At 41.5% G+C, this 12,697-nt stretch overlaps 1 protein-coding gene across 1 annotated transcript in view; it reads left to right on the top strand.

The window, feature by feature from the left end:
* INPP5F (inositol polyphosphate-5-phosphatase F) overlaps positions 1-12,697 on the top strand; it is a 69,130-nt gene that overhangs the window by 27,279 nt on the left and 29,154 nt on the right. The window contains exons 3-6 of the mRNA XM_037059635.1: positions 3,550-3,686; positions 9,636-9,764; positions 9,964-10,131; positions 10,229-10,285. Of these exons, the coding sequence (XP_036915530.1) occupies positions 3,550-3,686; positions 9,636-9,764; positions 9,964-10,131; positions 10,229-10,285 (491 nt within the window). The remainder of the gene's footprint in view (positions 1-3,549; positions 3,687-9,635; positions 9,765-9,963; positions 10,132-10,228; positions 10,286-12,697) is intronic.

Raw genomic sequence — 12,697 nt, 5'->3', positions numbered from 1 at the left:
CCATTCACTGTCGGCTTTGAGTGTTAAAACAGCAGGTGCTCTGTGCTTCACCAACTCCTGGCTCTGGGAGAAGGGGACCTAGCAGAGGTGAGGGGGGTGCTTCGTCATCAGGAATATAGTCTGCGGTGTTGAGCAAGCTAAAAGAGGTAAATATGTGAGAGTCATTAGCAGACCCACTTTCTCTTTTTATTTTTACCTTTGGTCATAACATGAACATTCATAAAGAGATACAGAGAAACTGGAAAGTGTCCAAAAGAGCAATTGAATTTCAGTATTGGCAATACCAGTGTTTTGTGGGGAAGGGATGCCTTTTGGTTTCCCAAGTAAGTTTATATGTGGGGTAAAACTTCCATTTGAAAGTTAATAGTTTTATGTTTTGGTATTATATCACTAGATGGTTTATTGGAGAGACATTTATTACATTTGATTATGCACATTATGTTTGTCATAGCTCTAATTTATTAAGATTACAATTCGTGATGTTAATATAAAATAAATCCAAAGTAATAAACCGCAGCAGGAAGGCTTAACTTGGAAGAGGGCTTCTTGATGTTGGCTTGTCTGGTCAGCGGGCAGCACCCTAAATTGTTCAGTGTCAGGTAGAAATCACTCCTGTGAGGTGAAGAGACCTGGGGTAAGGACTTCTTTTTTTTCAATGAAATGTATTGACGTTCAACAGCATATTATGTTTTATGCGCTTTATTTGTCATGTGTTAGGTTTATTGTGCATTAGGTGCTTGGTAACCTTGATTCATGCCTTCCCAGTACATGGTAGGGCCTTGGTTAATGTTTAATGATAATGAATAATGAAATGGTCTGTAGAAGCCTTGAAACTTTGGAATAGATTTCCATCCTACTTTATAAAGAATTATGAAACACTTCCAAACTCTTGCATTTTATGAAATGCCTAAGGCTCATCTTCAAAACACTATTCCTAAAATGAGAGTTGATTGATGTTTGGAAGAAAAAGTAGGGGAAATTGAAATACTTTGTTATTTTTCTACAGTAAGAAATTACTAAAACACTATTTTTTTAATTTAATTTATTTATCTTTAGAGGGGAAGGGAAGGAGAGAGGGAGAGAAACATCAATGTATAGTTGCCTCTGGTGTGTCCCCTGCTGGGAACTGGACTGCAACCCAGGCATGTGCCCTGACTGGGAATCGAACCGTGATCATCTGGTTCACAGGCTCATGCTCAATCCACTGAGCTACACCAGCCAGGGCTATTGAAACACTATTTTAAGTATTTTTATTTTTGGTGTTAATTAGGTAGTATAATAGTTTCTAAAATATATAACCTTAAACTGAAAAATTATTTTTGTGTGTGGTCTTTCATAGCTACTTCTCATTTAATTAAAAATTGTTTGTGAGAAGTAATAGCTTGCATTGGAAAGATGACTATTGGGCCTCTGGGTGTTTTCTTCTTTCTCTCTTATATTTATTAAAGATTTCTTGCCCTGGCCGGGTAACTCATTTGGTTGGAGCATCATCCTGATACTTGTGTTCCCCCGGGAGAGAACCGAGTCAGGGCCCCCCTGCCGCCTAGCTTGTTCCTTGGTTCTTGTCTCGATTGCATGACACAAATTCAAGCAAGAGACATATATAGTGGAAATGAGATAGCGAGTTTATCTATGAAAGACAACCACAAAGCTGCAGGCCGGCACCTGACTAGTCTGAATGCCCCACGTGTAGAGGAAATAAAGTTGTTAGTAAATTTGTTCTATACACTTGAGCCAAGACTACAAGTGGATACTTAGCTAACTTAAGTACACCAGACTATTGGGGTTCAGGGGTCATATACTTCAGTCAATTTTTAGGTTCCTCTTGTCCCGCTTCTAAATCTTGGGAATAATGTACAGCTGCAAAGGCTTTCTTTCTCAGTTGAAGGCTCTTTGTCTTAGTGAAATGGCCACGGAGGCTTCCTTTCCCAGCACAGAGTCTCAAGGACTCCTCTCTTCCTGCACCCTCCCTGCGGTGATGTTCTGACCACCTGGCACTTTTATCTGACCGGGCTCAGGACTGCTGAGTTTATTGCTGAGACATGACTTCCTTGTGTTTCCAGCCTCCTGTTTTAAGTTCTTTGTTAGATTGTAATGTCAGGGGCCCTCCTTTATTTTCCCTCTGGCTGCTCATTTCTAGCTGCTACCTGCAGTAACACTCCAAGGTTGTGAGTTTGATCCCCAGTGAGGGCACATAAAAGAATCAACCAGTGAATGCATAAATAAGGGGAACAAGTTGATGTTTCTCTTTCCCTCTCCCCTTCCCTCCCTTTCTTCCTCCCCCCCCTCCCTCCCTCTCTCCCCTCCCCACCCCTTCCTCTCTCTCTAAAATCAATTTTTAGAATTTAAATATTTCATTTGTTTTAGCATCTTCTTTCCTTCATCCCTCCTTTCCTCAATGTATTTACTAATTTGCTCAGTCCTAGTATACATATAAAGTAGTTTTGGAACTGCTAATCCATACCCTTGGGAAAAACAAATTCACGAACAAGAATGCAGTGTTCAATTGTTTTTGTCTTTATACTTACAAAATGCTCTTTTCCAAAGTTATTTAGATTAGTTTTTTCCTCCCTATCTCCTATAGTATGGTTACATTTTCCATTTGTAGCTAGGTTGGTTTACTATTTGCATTTAGTTTTGGGTTTCCCCCACATTCGGGTGTGTTTGAGCTATTTAGTTTTGAGGACATGTGAAAAATCACCATGGTTCTAACAAAGAGGTATACTCAGGGGGCTGTTGTTTCCTGTTCCCTTTTGTTATTCCCACGTTCCCCTTCTCCCATTCCATTTATGCCTAAACCCTGTAGGTGACCAATCTCATTAATTTCTGACTTACCTTGCCTCTTGTTTTTTGTCCAAATGAGCAGATATGTGAATATTTCTATTATATTCTTCCTTATATAAAGGGTAGCATACTTTAGATAGTCTTTTGTACTTTGATTTTATGATATATCCAAGAATCACTCCTTACCAGTCATAGAATGCTTTAGATTCTTTTTCACAGCTGCCTAGTTCTCTGTTGAGTGAATGTACCTTAGTTGATTCAACCTGTGTTCTCTGTCTGGGCATTTGAGTTGTTTCTAGTATTTTACAATTACAAACTGCTGCAATGAATAGGCTTAAGTGTATATACTTCTGTGCTCTTGTGTATTTTCGGGGTAAATTCTCAAGAGTGGGATTTGCTAGGTTACAAGGTAAGTGCAGTGTTTTATTGTTGGGTATCACCAAACTCCCCTCCAGAGAAGTTGTATCTGTGTAGTCCCACCAGCTCTTTGTGGGAGTGACTGTTGGCCCACAGCTTTGCCAGCAGATGTGCCGTCATACTTTTTATTTACCCCAGTCTGATGGGTGAGATCAGGATCACTCTGATTATGAGTGAGACCGAACATCTTTTCACACGTTTAAGGGCCTTTTATATTTTGTTGTGTGCTGTACTTTAAAGGGTTGTATCTACTGCACATATTTTGTTGTTGTTGGATTATTCACCTTCAACTTCCCAGGACAGTAGCACTTCATAGATACTAGACATTAGTGTAACCTTCTCTTTCAGATCTTCCATGGTGGCTCATTTTAATTCGGCAGAAAGCACTGGTCGGCAGACTTCCAGGAGACCATGAAGTCTGTAAAGTCACCAAAATTGCTGTGCTCTCACTTTCGGAAATGGAGCCTCAGGATCTGGAGCTAGAGGTGAGGAACCGTCTCAGGGAGTTTTATGGAAACTTGATATAAATGTAATAGTGATAGTGAAGATTTGGGTTAAGAGACCAGAATCATACAATTTCAGAGATGTATAATATCTTTAAAACAATCCTGTGATTTTCAGACTTCATTTTAGTAGTGCGACTTTTGTTTCAAAATCTATGAAATCCAGGATGTGAGGTGCAAGAAGGCAGAACTGCTTTGGGTGAGGTGGTGACGGCGGCGTGGGGCGCTGCTGTGGACATCAGGGTACAGATTTTGGGTGGGCATTTCTCTTCTCTTCTCTTGGGTATATATACCTAGGGATGGAATTGCTGGATCGTATGGTAACTCTATGTTTAACCTTTTGAGGAACGGCCACCCTTTTTCAAAGCAGAGTGCCATTAAAAAAAAGATCTATACAGGATATGAAGAATCCGTAAGGTTCAAATAAATGAGAACCTAGACGTTCTTTCTTTTGGGAAGAAAAATCCTTTAAAGTTTTATAGGCTTGTGTTTCGTGTCTACATATCGTATTTGCTGTATCTCATTGCCTTAATAGATAACTGCATCATTTTCCATATTTAGTTTCCCATTAGATGTCTGTTTAAAGTTTTAGCTCCAGATGGACAGAGATAGATACCAGCTTTCAAAGTGAAATCATTTATTTTTATTTCCTTAAACAGCAGCAGCCACATCAGCTCTTAATGTTGGTTGTGAAATGTAAGTTGCAGGAATAATAGAAGAACTAGGGGAGCACCGAGGGGCTCACAGTGGTGGTTTTCTTTGGGGATCCTGTGCATCAGTGTTGTGATAAGGGCCTAAGCACACGCTGCACAGAGTTGGCTGGACCTCTGGAAAAGGGAAAGTGATCCCACCGTCAGCACGCCGTGTTGTGATCCCAAGAACCCTGTCTGAACAAAAGAGTTTTATGACTGCAGAAGATCCCAAGAAGTCATTTTCTCTGTGCATAGTTTGTGGTGGGACTTAATTTAACCTTTTAAAAAAAGATAGCTGTCTACACTTTTTTTTTCTAGAGGTATCGGTATGGAAGATTCTAAAATATTCACTGAAAAGGTTTATGTTCAAAGTAATTTTAAATTTCTCTTTAGAAAAATCACTTTTAAAAGGTAGAGATGGATTTCTGGAGTAGATGGTGAAGTGAGTTTGTGCTTTGCTATGCAGGCCACAATACTTATCTGGAACCTTTGGGGCTGTATTTGTTTTAGAATTTAAGTTTTTGGTGGGGCTATTGAGAAGTTTATTCCATGTATTTCATATATGCCCTGTGAGTCTGGGGTGTTACTCTACAATATAACACATTAATACTTCTTAAACAATCATATGAATATTTCTACTAAAGGAGGTAAATGATGACATCAGTAGCCTCCTATCAGTTTAGGGTACATTTGGCATATTGTAAATGAGTTGTAGCAAACTTAAAAAATAAACTTACAGATTTGAGAATTTTTTTGATTTTTGGAGTTGTTGATAAGGAAAGAACTTGGCATTGGGCATGTATCAACTTGTTCCAATCTCAGGAAGAGGGTAGATAAAAAAAGAAAAGAAAAAGAAAGACAAGGAGACATTGCTGGGCCTGGAGAGTAGTATCTTTATGGACCGTAAACAGAACAGCAGTTTGAACTGAGGCTGTAGGCCTTCTGGGCTCTGGATCCAGGAGCAGGCAGTGGCAGGGAGAGGTTTGGCCCCTGCCCAGTAAAAGGGAGTAAAAGGGCAGCATGTGGGATGGAGGCCTGAAGCCGTGCTAAGTGCTTGAAGCCTGGTGCTGGAGTGGGGCTCCCCAGCGCGTGAACGGAGACTGTTAGGTCGTCCACCCTAGTGGGGTAGTTGTGCCCAAGAATTCTATCAGTGAAGCCAGTAGCACTTCCTTTGAGAAACACTGGTGTGGGCAAGGATCTGGATTAATGCAGTAGCAATCAGGATTCCATGGCTGGGTTTGATAGGAGAGACTTTAGGAAGGAGAGTAATGGAAGATGACTGGTAGCTTTTTGCTTAAGTGATCCCATGGGTGGTATAGTCGTTGTCTGAGATGGGTGAGACCAGAGAAGCAAGGAGATCTGAGAAACAAATGTTGGCCAGTTGGAGATGCTGAATTCGAGGGACTGGTATGTCAGTGTTGCGTGTTTGGGTCTTGAGTGCAGAGCAAAATATTGGAGTCAGACACCTGAACTTCAACATGCAGGTAATTAAAATGGGGAGAGTAGATGAAATCTTGTAGACAGAGCTTGAACAGGAAGAGAGCTAAAGATGGAACATTGGGAGCCATCGTCCTCTCTAGCGACGAAAAGAGATGCCAGCCAAGGAGACTGAAAAGCAACAGTCAGATGTGGGAAGAACCCAGAGAGATTGGTGGCATGGGGACCAGAGGCAGAGACGGCAGGGAGGGGTTGTTCTTAGACAGAGAAGGGGTTTAGCCTTTCAGACTGAGGATGCCTTGTTTTACTCTGCCTGAGCAGTGTCCTTGGCCTTCCCTCTGACCTGCCCCAGTAAGACTACGGTCCTCACAGTTCCAGGGACTGGCCCTGTTTGCACCCTGCAGATTCACCCAGGCGATTCCACAGTTGAGGAGTGGATTTTAAAAAGATTCTGGTAAACTTGAAGAGAAGAGGGGGTGAATGACAGGGTGAGGTCCTGATCCCAGGGGGCAAACAGCAGGAAACTGGCTTTGAAGAAGAAAACAACTCCCAGCCTTCTCTGAGTGAGGAACATGTGGGTGTGGGCTGGGTGTGCTGCTACAAGATTGTTGTAGAATAGCGAGATCTTCAGAATCATTGTTGGTATTTCTAGGGGGAGATTTTGCTGGCTTGGATGCTCTTAAGGGTGACTGTGTGTCACGAATATATAATGCCCTGTTTTGAATATTAAGACTGCAGTAATCTGTACCTAGGTTTGGAACATGTTTTCAGATTTTTTTAAAGGAAGTGTTATTAATATAATTAGGTAGTTATTGACATTCTATTAAAAATTGCTAACTGACAGTTGCTCTGCACCACAAGCAGAGCTGCAGCAGTAGGGGACTCATGGGGAGAGCATCTTTTAAAAATTGCCTCTGTGCTGCCCCACTGACTCCACACTAAGGAGGGTGGGTGCATGTGTGGTATGTTCACACAAGAAGGGGTGTGATGATTTTCCTGGGACTGCTTACCGGTGTATATCCCATGTGTGAATCTGGAGGTTACCACTTAAGTTTTTAGCATCAAAGCCCATTCATTCATTTAACAAATACTTAGTGCAACCTCTTATACCCGATGCTGTTAAGACACTAGAGATGTGAGTCAACAGAACTAAGATTGCTGCAGTTGTGGAGCTTATGTTATAGTGGGGGATCAGACAAGGAACGTCAGTATAATAATTATGTAATGTTGTGTGTTGGAAGGTAATACGTGGTTTGGTAAATAAAAGTTAAGCACAGTTAAGTAAGGATTGTGGGGGGTGGGGGGGTTCCGGGGGCTGGAGATTGTGGTAAGATATCTGGGCAGAGAGAACAGTTAGAACAAAGTTCCAGAGGTGGAAGCATTCCCCAACACATGGAGAACCAGCTGGGAGGCCATTGCGGATGGAGTGGAGTAAATAAGCAAGGGGAGGAGACAAGTAGGAGGTGAAGGCCGTGGGGGGAAGATGAGGGTCTAGTTCGGGACATGCTGAGTTTGAGATGTCTGGTGGAAATCCAAGTAGAAATGTTGGGATTTGTAAGCTTCGGATTTTTGGAGAGAGTGGGGCTGGAAATACACATTTGGGAGGGAGGGGTTGAAATACAGGTGGCGTTTGAATCCATGAGACTGGATGAAATCACTGAGAGAGGTAATGCAGATTAGAAAGGGGGGTTAACACCTGAGCCTTGGGTTGCTGAGACATTGAAAAGGAACCAGTAAAAACAGATAAAGAAAGTGACCAGCAGAGGGCAAGTGAAGACAGTGTATCAAAGAGTGAGGCAGCGATGAACTATCAAAGTTATTGAGAGGTTAAGATAAGGACCAAGAATCCACTTTAGGGTTTAGGCAGGTGGAGGTCATTGGTCTCACTGAACAAAGCAGTTCAGGTGGAGAGGTGTGGGGCCAAAGTCAACCCGGGTGGGCTGTGGGAAGAGAGTGGGACAAGAGGAGCTGGAGGCAGTGAGGGGCACAAAGAATCAGGACACTGGCTGTCAGAGGAAGAGACTCCAAGTGAAGGTGGTAGAGGGGAGAGATGTCAGTATGTTTGCAGTTGATGGGAATAACCCAGCAGAAAATAGGCAAGAAGAGAGAATTGCTGAAGTGGTGTCCATCCACTGAGTTCTTTTCCTTCCTCATCAACTTAAGATCTTGTTAGTTTTGCTCATTGGGAGGCAAGTTAAGTTAGCTTGGTGTTGGCAGCAGGACTATGAATCTTTTCAGCACCATCTGTAGTTCCCTTGTCTTTTTAATTGTATTTCTAGAGAGAGGGGAAGGGAGGGAGAGAGGGAGAAAAACATCTATGTGAGAGAAACAGCAATCGGTTGCCTCTCACACACCCCCCAGCTGGGGGCCCCACCCACAACCCAGACACCTGCTCTGACTGGGAATCTAACCAAACCGGTGGTGACCTTTGGGTGCGCACCCCACTGAACCACACCAGCTAGAACAGTCCCCTTGTCTTTAGTGGTAGGCAGGAGCAGTGTGAAGTTGTAATCATGTCTGGAAACCCATGTGGACAGAGTTTTTGATAGCTTTAATTTTTGAAAAGGCATAAAATTCGTATGATTCCAGTTGGTCCAGTTGATTCATGCTAGTTAATGGAGTGTTCTGGTCTAGAAGGTGTCAGTAATTTGCTCAACAGAGAAGCCTCAAAGCTGGACATTTCAACCACTTCCTGTCCTCTGACCCTCACACACTAACACTGAAAATGTGGTCCAGTTATCAGTCTCCACTTCCGGCTTTTCTTCCAGCTTTATTGATGTATAATTGATGAATAAAATTACTGATATCCTAATTTGATACAACAGGGCTGTTCCCTCTCTTTAAAAAATTATGATCAAAGCTTGAACTAGCTTTTCTCATTATGCTTTTCATCCTTTGTGTCTAGTGACAGTTATTTTGTAAGTAAGCATTAGTTATTTTGTAAGTAAGCTCATGAGAGGAGACTACTACTTGGTATAGGAATAAAACTAGGATGTAAAAAACGTGAAATTGCCTGCATCTAGTTAACAGAATTCCTGTGTACCTTTCTGAATATTTGCTTTGGATGTTGAGCCACGTGAAATGCTATGTAAAGCACCTGATGTTGGCCAGGTAGCTGTCTTCAGAACCTCTGTGCCCTTCTCTGTTCTTCACGTGCCCCATCCTCTTCTTCGCCTGTGCCCGTGGGCCTGCACGTTTCCTGCTGTCTCTGTTTACTGCTTCTTCACATGTAACCTTGGGACCCAAAGGGTGTGTTCTTTGTTTATTGTGTTAGTGTGTGAGGGTAGGAGGACAGGAAGTGGTTGAAATGTCCAGCTTTGAGGATTCTCTGTTGAGCAAATTATTGACACCTTCTAGACCAGAACACTCCATTAACTAGCATGAATGAATATTTAGCACAGATAGCGGTCAAATAATGCCTCCGATGCACAGAAAAATGTGTAATTTGCAATATATTAAATTTTAGATACCAATTTTTAAAGAATTAGTTAACCTCAACTGGAGCATTTTATTCTTCAGTCATATTAACTAATTCTGATCCTAACCTGAATTTTCCACCCTAAATCCTGAGTATATCCCGTCCTGTTTTCTTTGCTTATCCTCTGCTCTAGTTTTCTAATCACTGAAAGCACAGCTGTGATTCCTGATGTCAGTTGTCTACTTACTTGGTCATTTTTATAACTCTCAGGGTTTACTTTTAACCACAATGCATGAGCAGTAGCATCCACTTCTGCACATTCTTGAACATTTAACAAGCAGATATTAATAATAACGAAGTCTTTCTCTCTCCCCAATTGTCTAGCTCTGTAAGAAGCATCATTTTGGACTTAACAAACCGGAGAAGATTATGCCATCTCCTGATGACTCAAAGTTTCTGCTGAAGACCTTTACGCATATTAAATCCAATGTGTCTGCTCCTAATAAAAAGAAAGTAAGAGTTTAATGGATATGAGCTTGGAATTAATTTTTGATTAGTTTTAAATTGAGGGGTCATTTTCTTGCCAGTAAACTTAGTTTCAAACCACCTGTCATATTCCAACACTGTCTCTGCACGTCCTTAGGAAGGTGTGTGTTATCCACATACGCTTTCCATTTAATTCCTGCAGTGATAGTAGATTCGCTTTTTACAGGTTAAAGAAAGTAAAGAAAAGGAGAAGTTGGAAAGAAGATTACTTGAGGAATTGCTGAAGATGTTCATGGACTCGGAATCCTTTTATTATAGCTTGACCTACGACTTGACCAATTCAGTGCAGAGGCAAAGCACTGGGGGCAGGGACTCCCGGCCCCTCTGGCAGAAGGTACCTGTCACGGTTCAGAGCAATTTATGGACTCATTGGCTTTACAGGAAAACCGAAACAATAGGTTTCTGAACTGTTTACTCTCTACCTTTTCCAGGTCGATGACCGATTTTTTTGGAATAAATACATGATACAAGATCTTACTGAGATTGGTGTGAGTAGTTGTTTCTAAAATATTCCAAGACTGTTATAGTTAAGCAAATATTTTAAAATCGTATTAGAATAAATTTAAAATCTCACTGTGATGTTTTTCCCCATAGAATGGGAATCGTTTAGCTAGGAAAAACTAAGGCATTTTGGTAGTTCCCCCCTTTTAAAAAATTTTTTTATTATATTTTATGGATTATGCCATTACAGTTGTCCTATTCCCCCCCTTCACTCCCCTCCACCCTGCACACCCCTCCCCCATCATTCCCCCCTTTAATGTCCATGTGTCACAAGTTCTTTAGATTCTGTATTTCCCATACTATTCCTGCCCTGCCCCCTGTCTATTTTCTACCTACCGTCTATGCTACTTATTCTCTGTACCTTTTCCCCCCTTTTCCTCCTCCCACTCCCCCGTTGCTAACCCTCCATGTGATCTCCATTTCTATGGTTCCACTCCTGATCTAGCTGTCCTCTTAGTTTGCTTTTGTTTTAGGAGTAGTTGTTAATAACTGTGAGTTTACTGTCCTTTCACTGTTTATATTTTTATCTTCTTTTTCTTATATAAGTCCCTTTAACATTTCATATAATAAGGGCTTGGTGATGATGAATTTGACCTTATCTGAGAAGCACTTTATCTGTCCTTTCATTCTAAAGGAAAGCTTTGCCGGATAGAGCAATCTTGGATGTAGGTCTTTGGATTTCATGACTTGGAATACTTCTTTCCAGCCCCTTTTTGCCTGTAAGGTCTCTTGAGAAATCTGCTGACAGTCTGATGGGAACTCCTTTGTAGATGACTCTCCCCTTATGTCTTGCTGCTTCTAGGATTCTCTCCTTCATTTTAATCTTGGCTAATGTAATTCTGATGTGCCTTGGTGTGTTCCTTCTTGGGTCCAACTTCTTTGGGACTCTCTGAGCTTCCTGGATTTCCTGGAAGTCTATTTCCTTTGCCAGATTGGGGAAGTTCTTCTTTATTATTTGTTCAAATAAGTTTTCCACTCGTGGCTGTTCCTCTTCCCCTTCTGGTACCCCTATAATTTGGATGTTGGACTGTTTAAAGATGTCCCGGAGGTTCCTAAGCCTCTCCTCATTTTTTGAATTCCTGTTTCTTCATTCTTTTCTGTTTGGTCATTTTTTCCTTCTTTCTGGTCCAGTCCTTTGATTTGAGTCCCAGTTTTCTTTCCATCACTATTTGTTTCCTGTGCATTTTCCTTCATTTCAATTAGTTTAGCCTTCATATGTTCCTCTAATTTGTGACTAAAATCAACCAATTCTGTGAGCATCCTGATCACCAGTGTTTTGAACTGTGCATCTGAAAGGTTGGCTATTTCTCAGTCGCTTAGAATTATTGACTCTGGGGCTTTGAGCTGTTCTTGAGCCATGTTTTGGTCTGTTCGCTAGTTTTAAGGCAGTTCACAATTTCACTGCATAGCCACAGGCCTGTCTTTTTAGCACATTCCCACAGGATAGTAGTAATTTAAGGCCGGGGAACTAATGGCCTCAGGATTCCTGTAAAAGAGGTATTTTGTTTACCCATTGGAAACGTTGAAGCCCAGTTGTCCTTGAATAATACCAAGTCATTTAGCTTTACTGTTTCCTCATCTGGGAATTGCAGTAGACGGATCTCCAAGGACATTTCAGTACTGCCAGTATTTGAATCAGGAAAGACAGGGAACATAATGAGGCTATTGCGTGAGATCCCTTCTGATTTGTGATTACTTTCTCCCTTTAATCTGTCAGACGGATTGGAGAATACGGCTGTCCAAGGACAGTTAACCCATTTATTCAATCAATCAACAAGTGTTGGTGGAAGGCCTGCTAAGTGCCAGTTATTGTTTGGACACAAAGTGGGCAAATAATTGCTTTGGGTCATAAACTGTCTTTTTCTTAACCTTTCAAAAATTTCAAACTTTTTTCCTTCCATTTGTTTCCCTTGATGGGGGTTAGTATAAATGATTTTGATCATCCAGTGGCACCTGCCACTAGATGCCTATCACACCTCTGTTGAGAATGAGGCCTGAAAATGTTCTTGGCTCTCTTCTGGATGCTGAAACTGTGACCACCAAAACTTTGTGACGGGATGAGCAAGAAGGGTGTCTGTGATGCATATTTGTCCCGTTTGCTGACATACTGAGTTCCATATTTTGCAGAGTTTTTTACATTACCATTAAAACTGATGACTTGCAATAAAGGTGGCATTTGGCAACATGTATTTTTCTGTTCCTGTCAAGAGTTTTGCATTTATTGCTAGAAGAAAAAAATATGAATAATGGGAATGGTGATAAGAACAATTAATGTAGGTAGACCCCTCATTATTTTCCACCACCTCTGTAAGATTCTGTCTGCAGGCTCTGTGAAACAGCTGTGAGCTGGGACCTGGAGGTGTGGTCACGGAGGAAGAGGTGGATTGGAAGTTGCTGCT

This window comes from Sturnira hondurensis, unplaced genomic scaffold (genome assembly GCF_014824575.4).
Source record: "Sturnira hondurensis isolate 20B ecotype Veracruz unplaced genomic scaffold, ASM1482457v3 Scaffold0011253, whole genome shotgun sequence".
Lineage (NCBI taxonomy): Eukaryota > Metazoa > Chordata > Mammalia > Chiroptera > Phyllostomidae > Sturnira > Sturnira hondurensis.
This window is presented reverse-complemented; position numbering and strand designations above follow the sequence as displayed.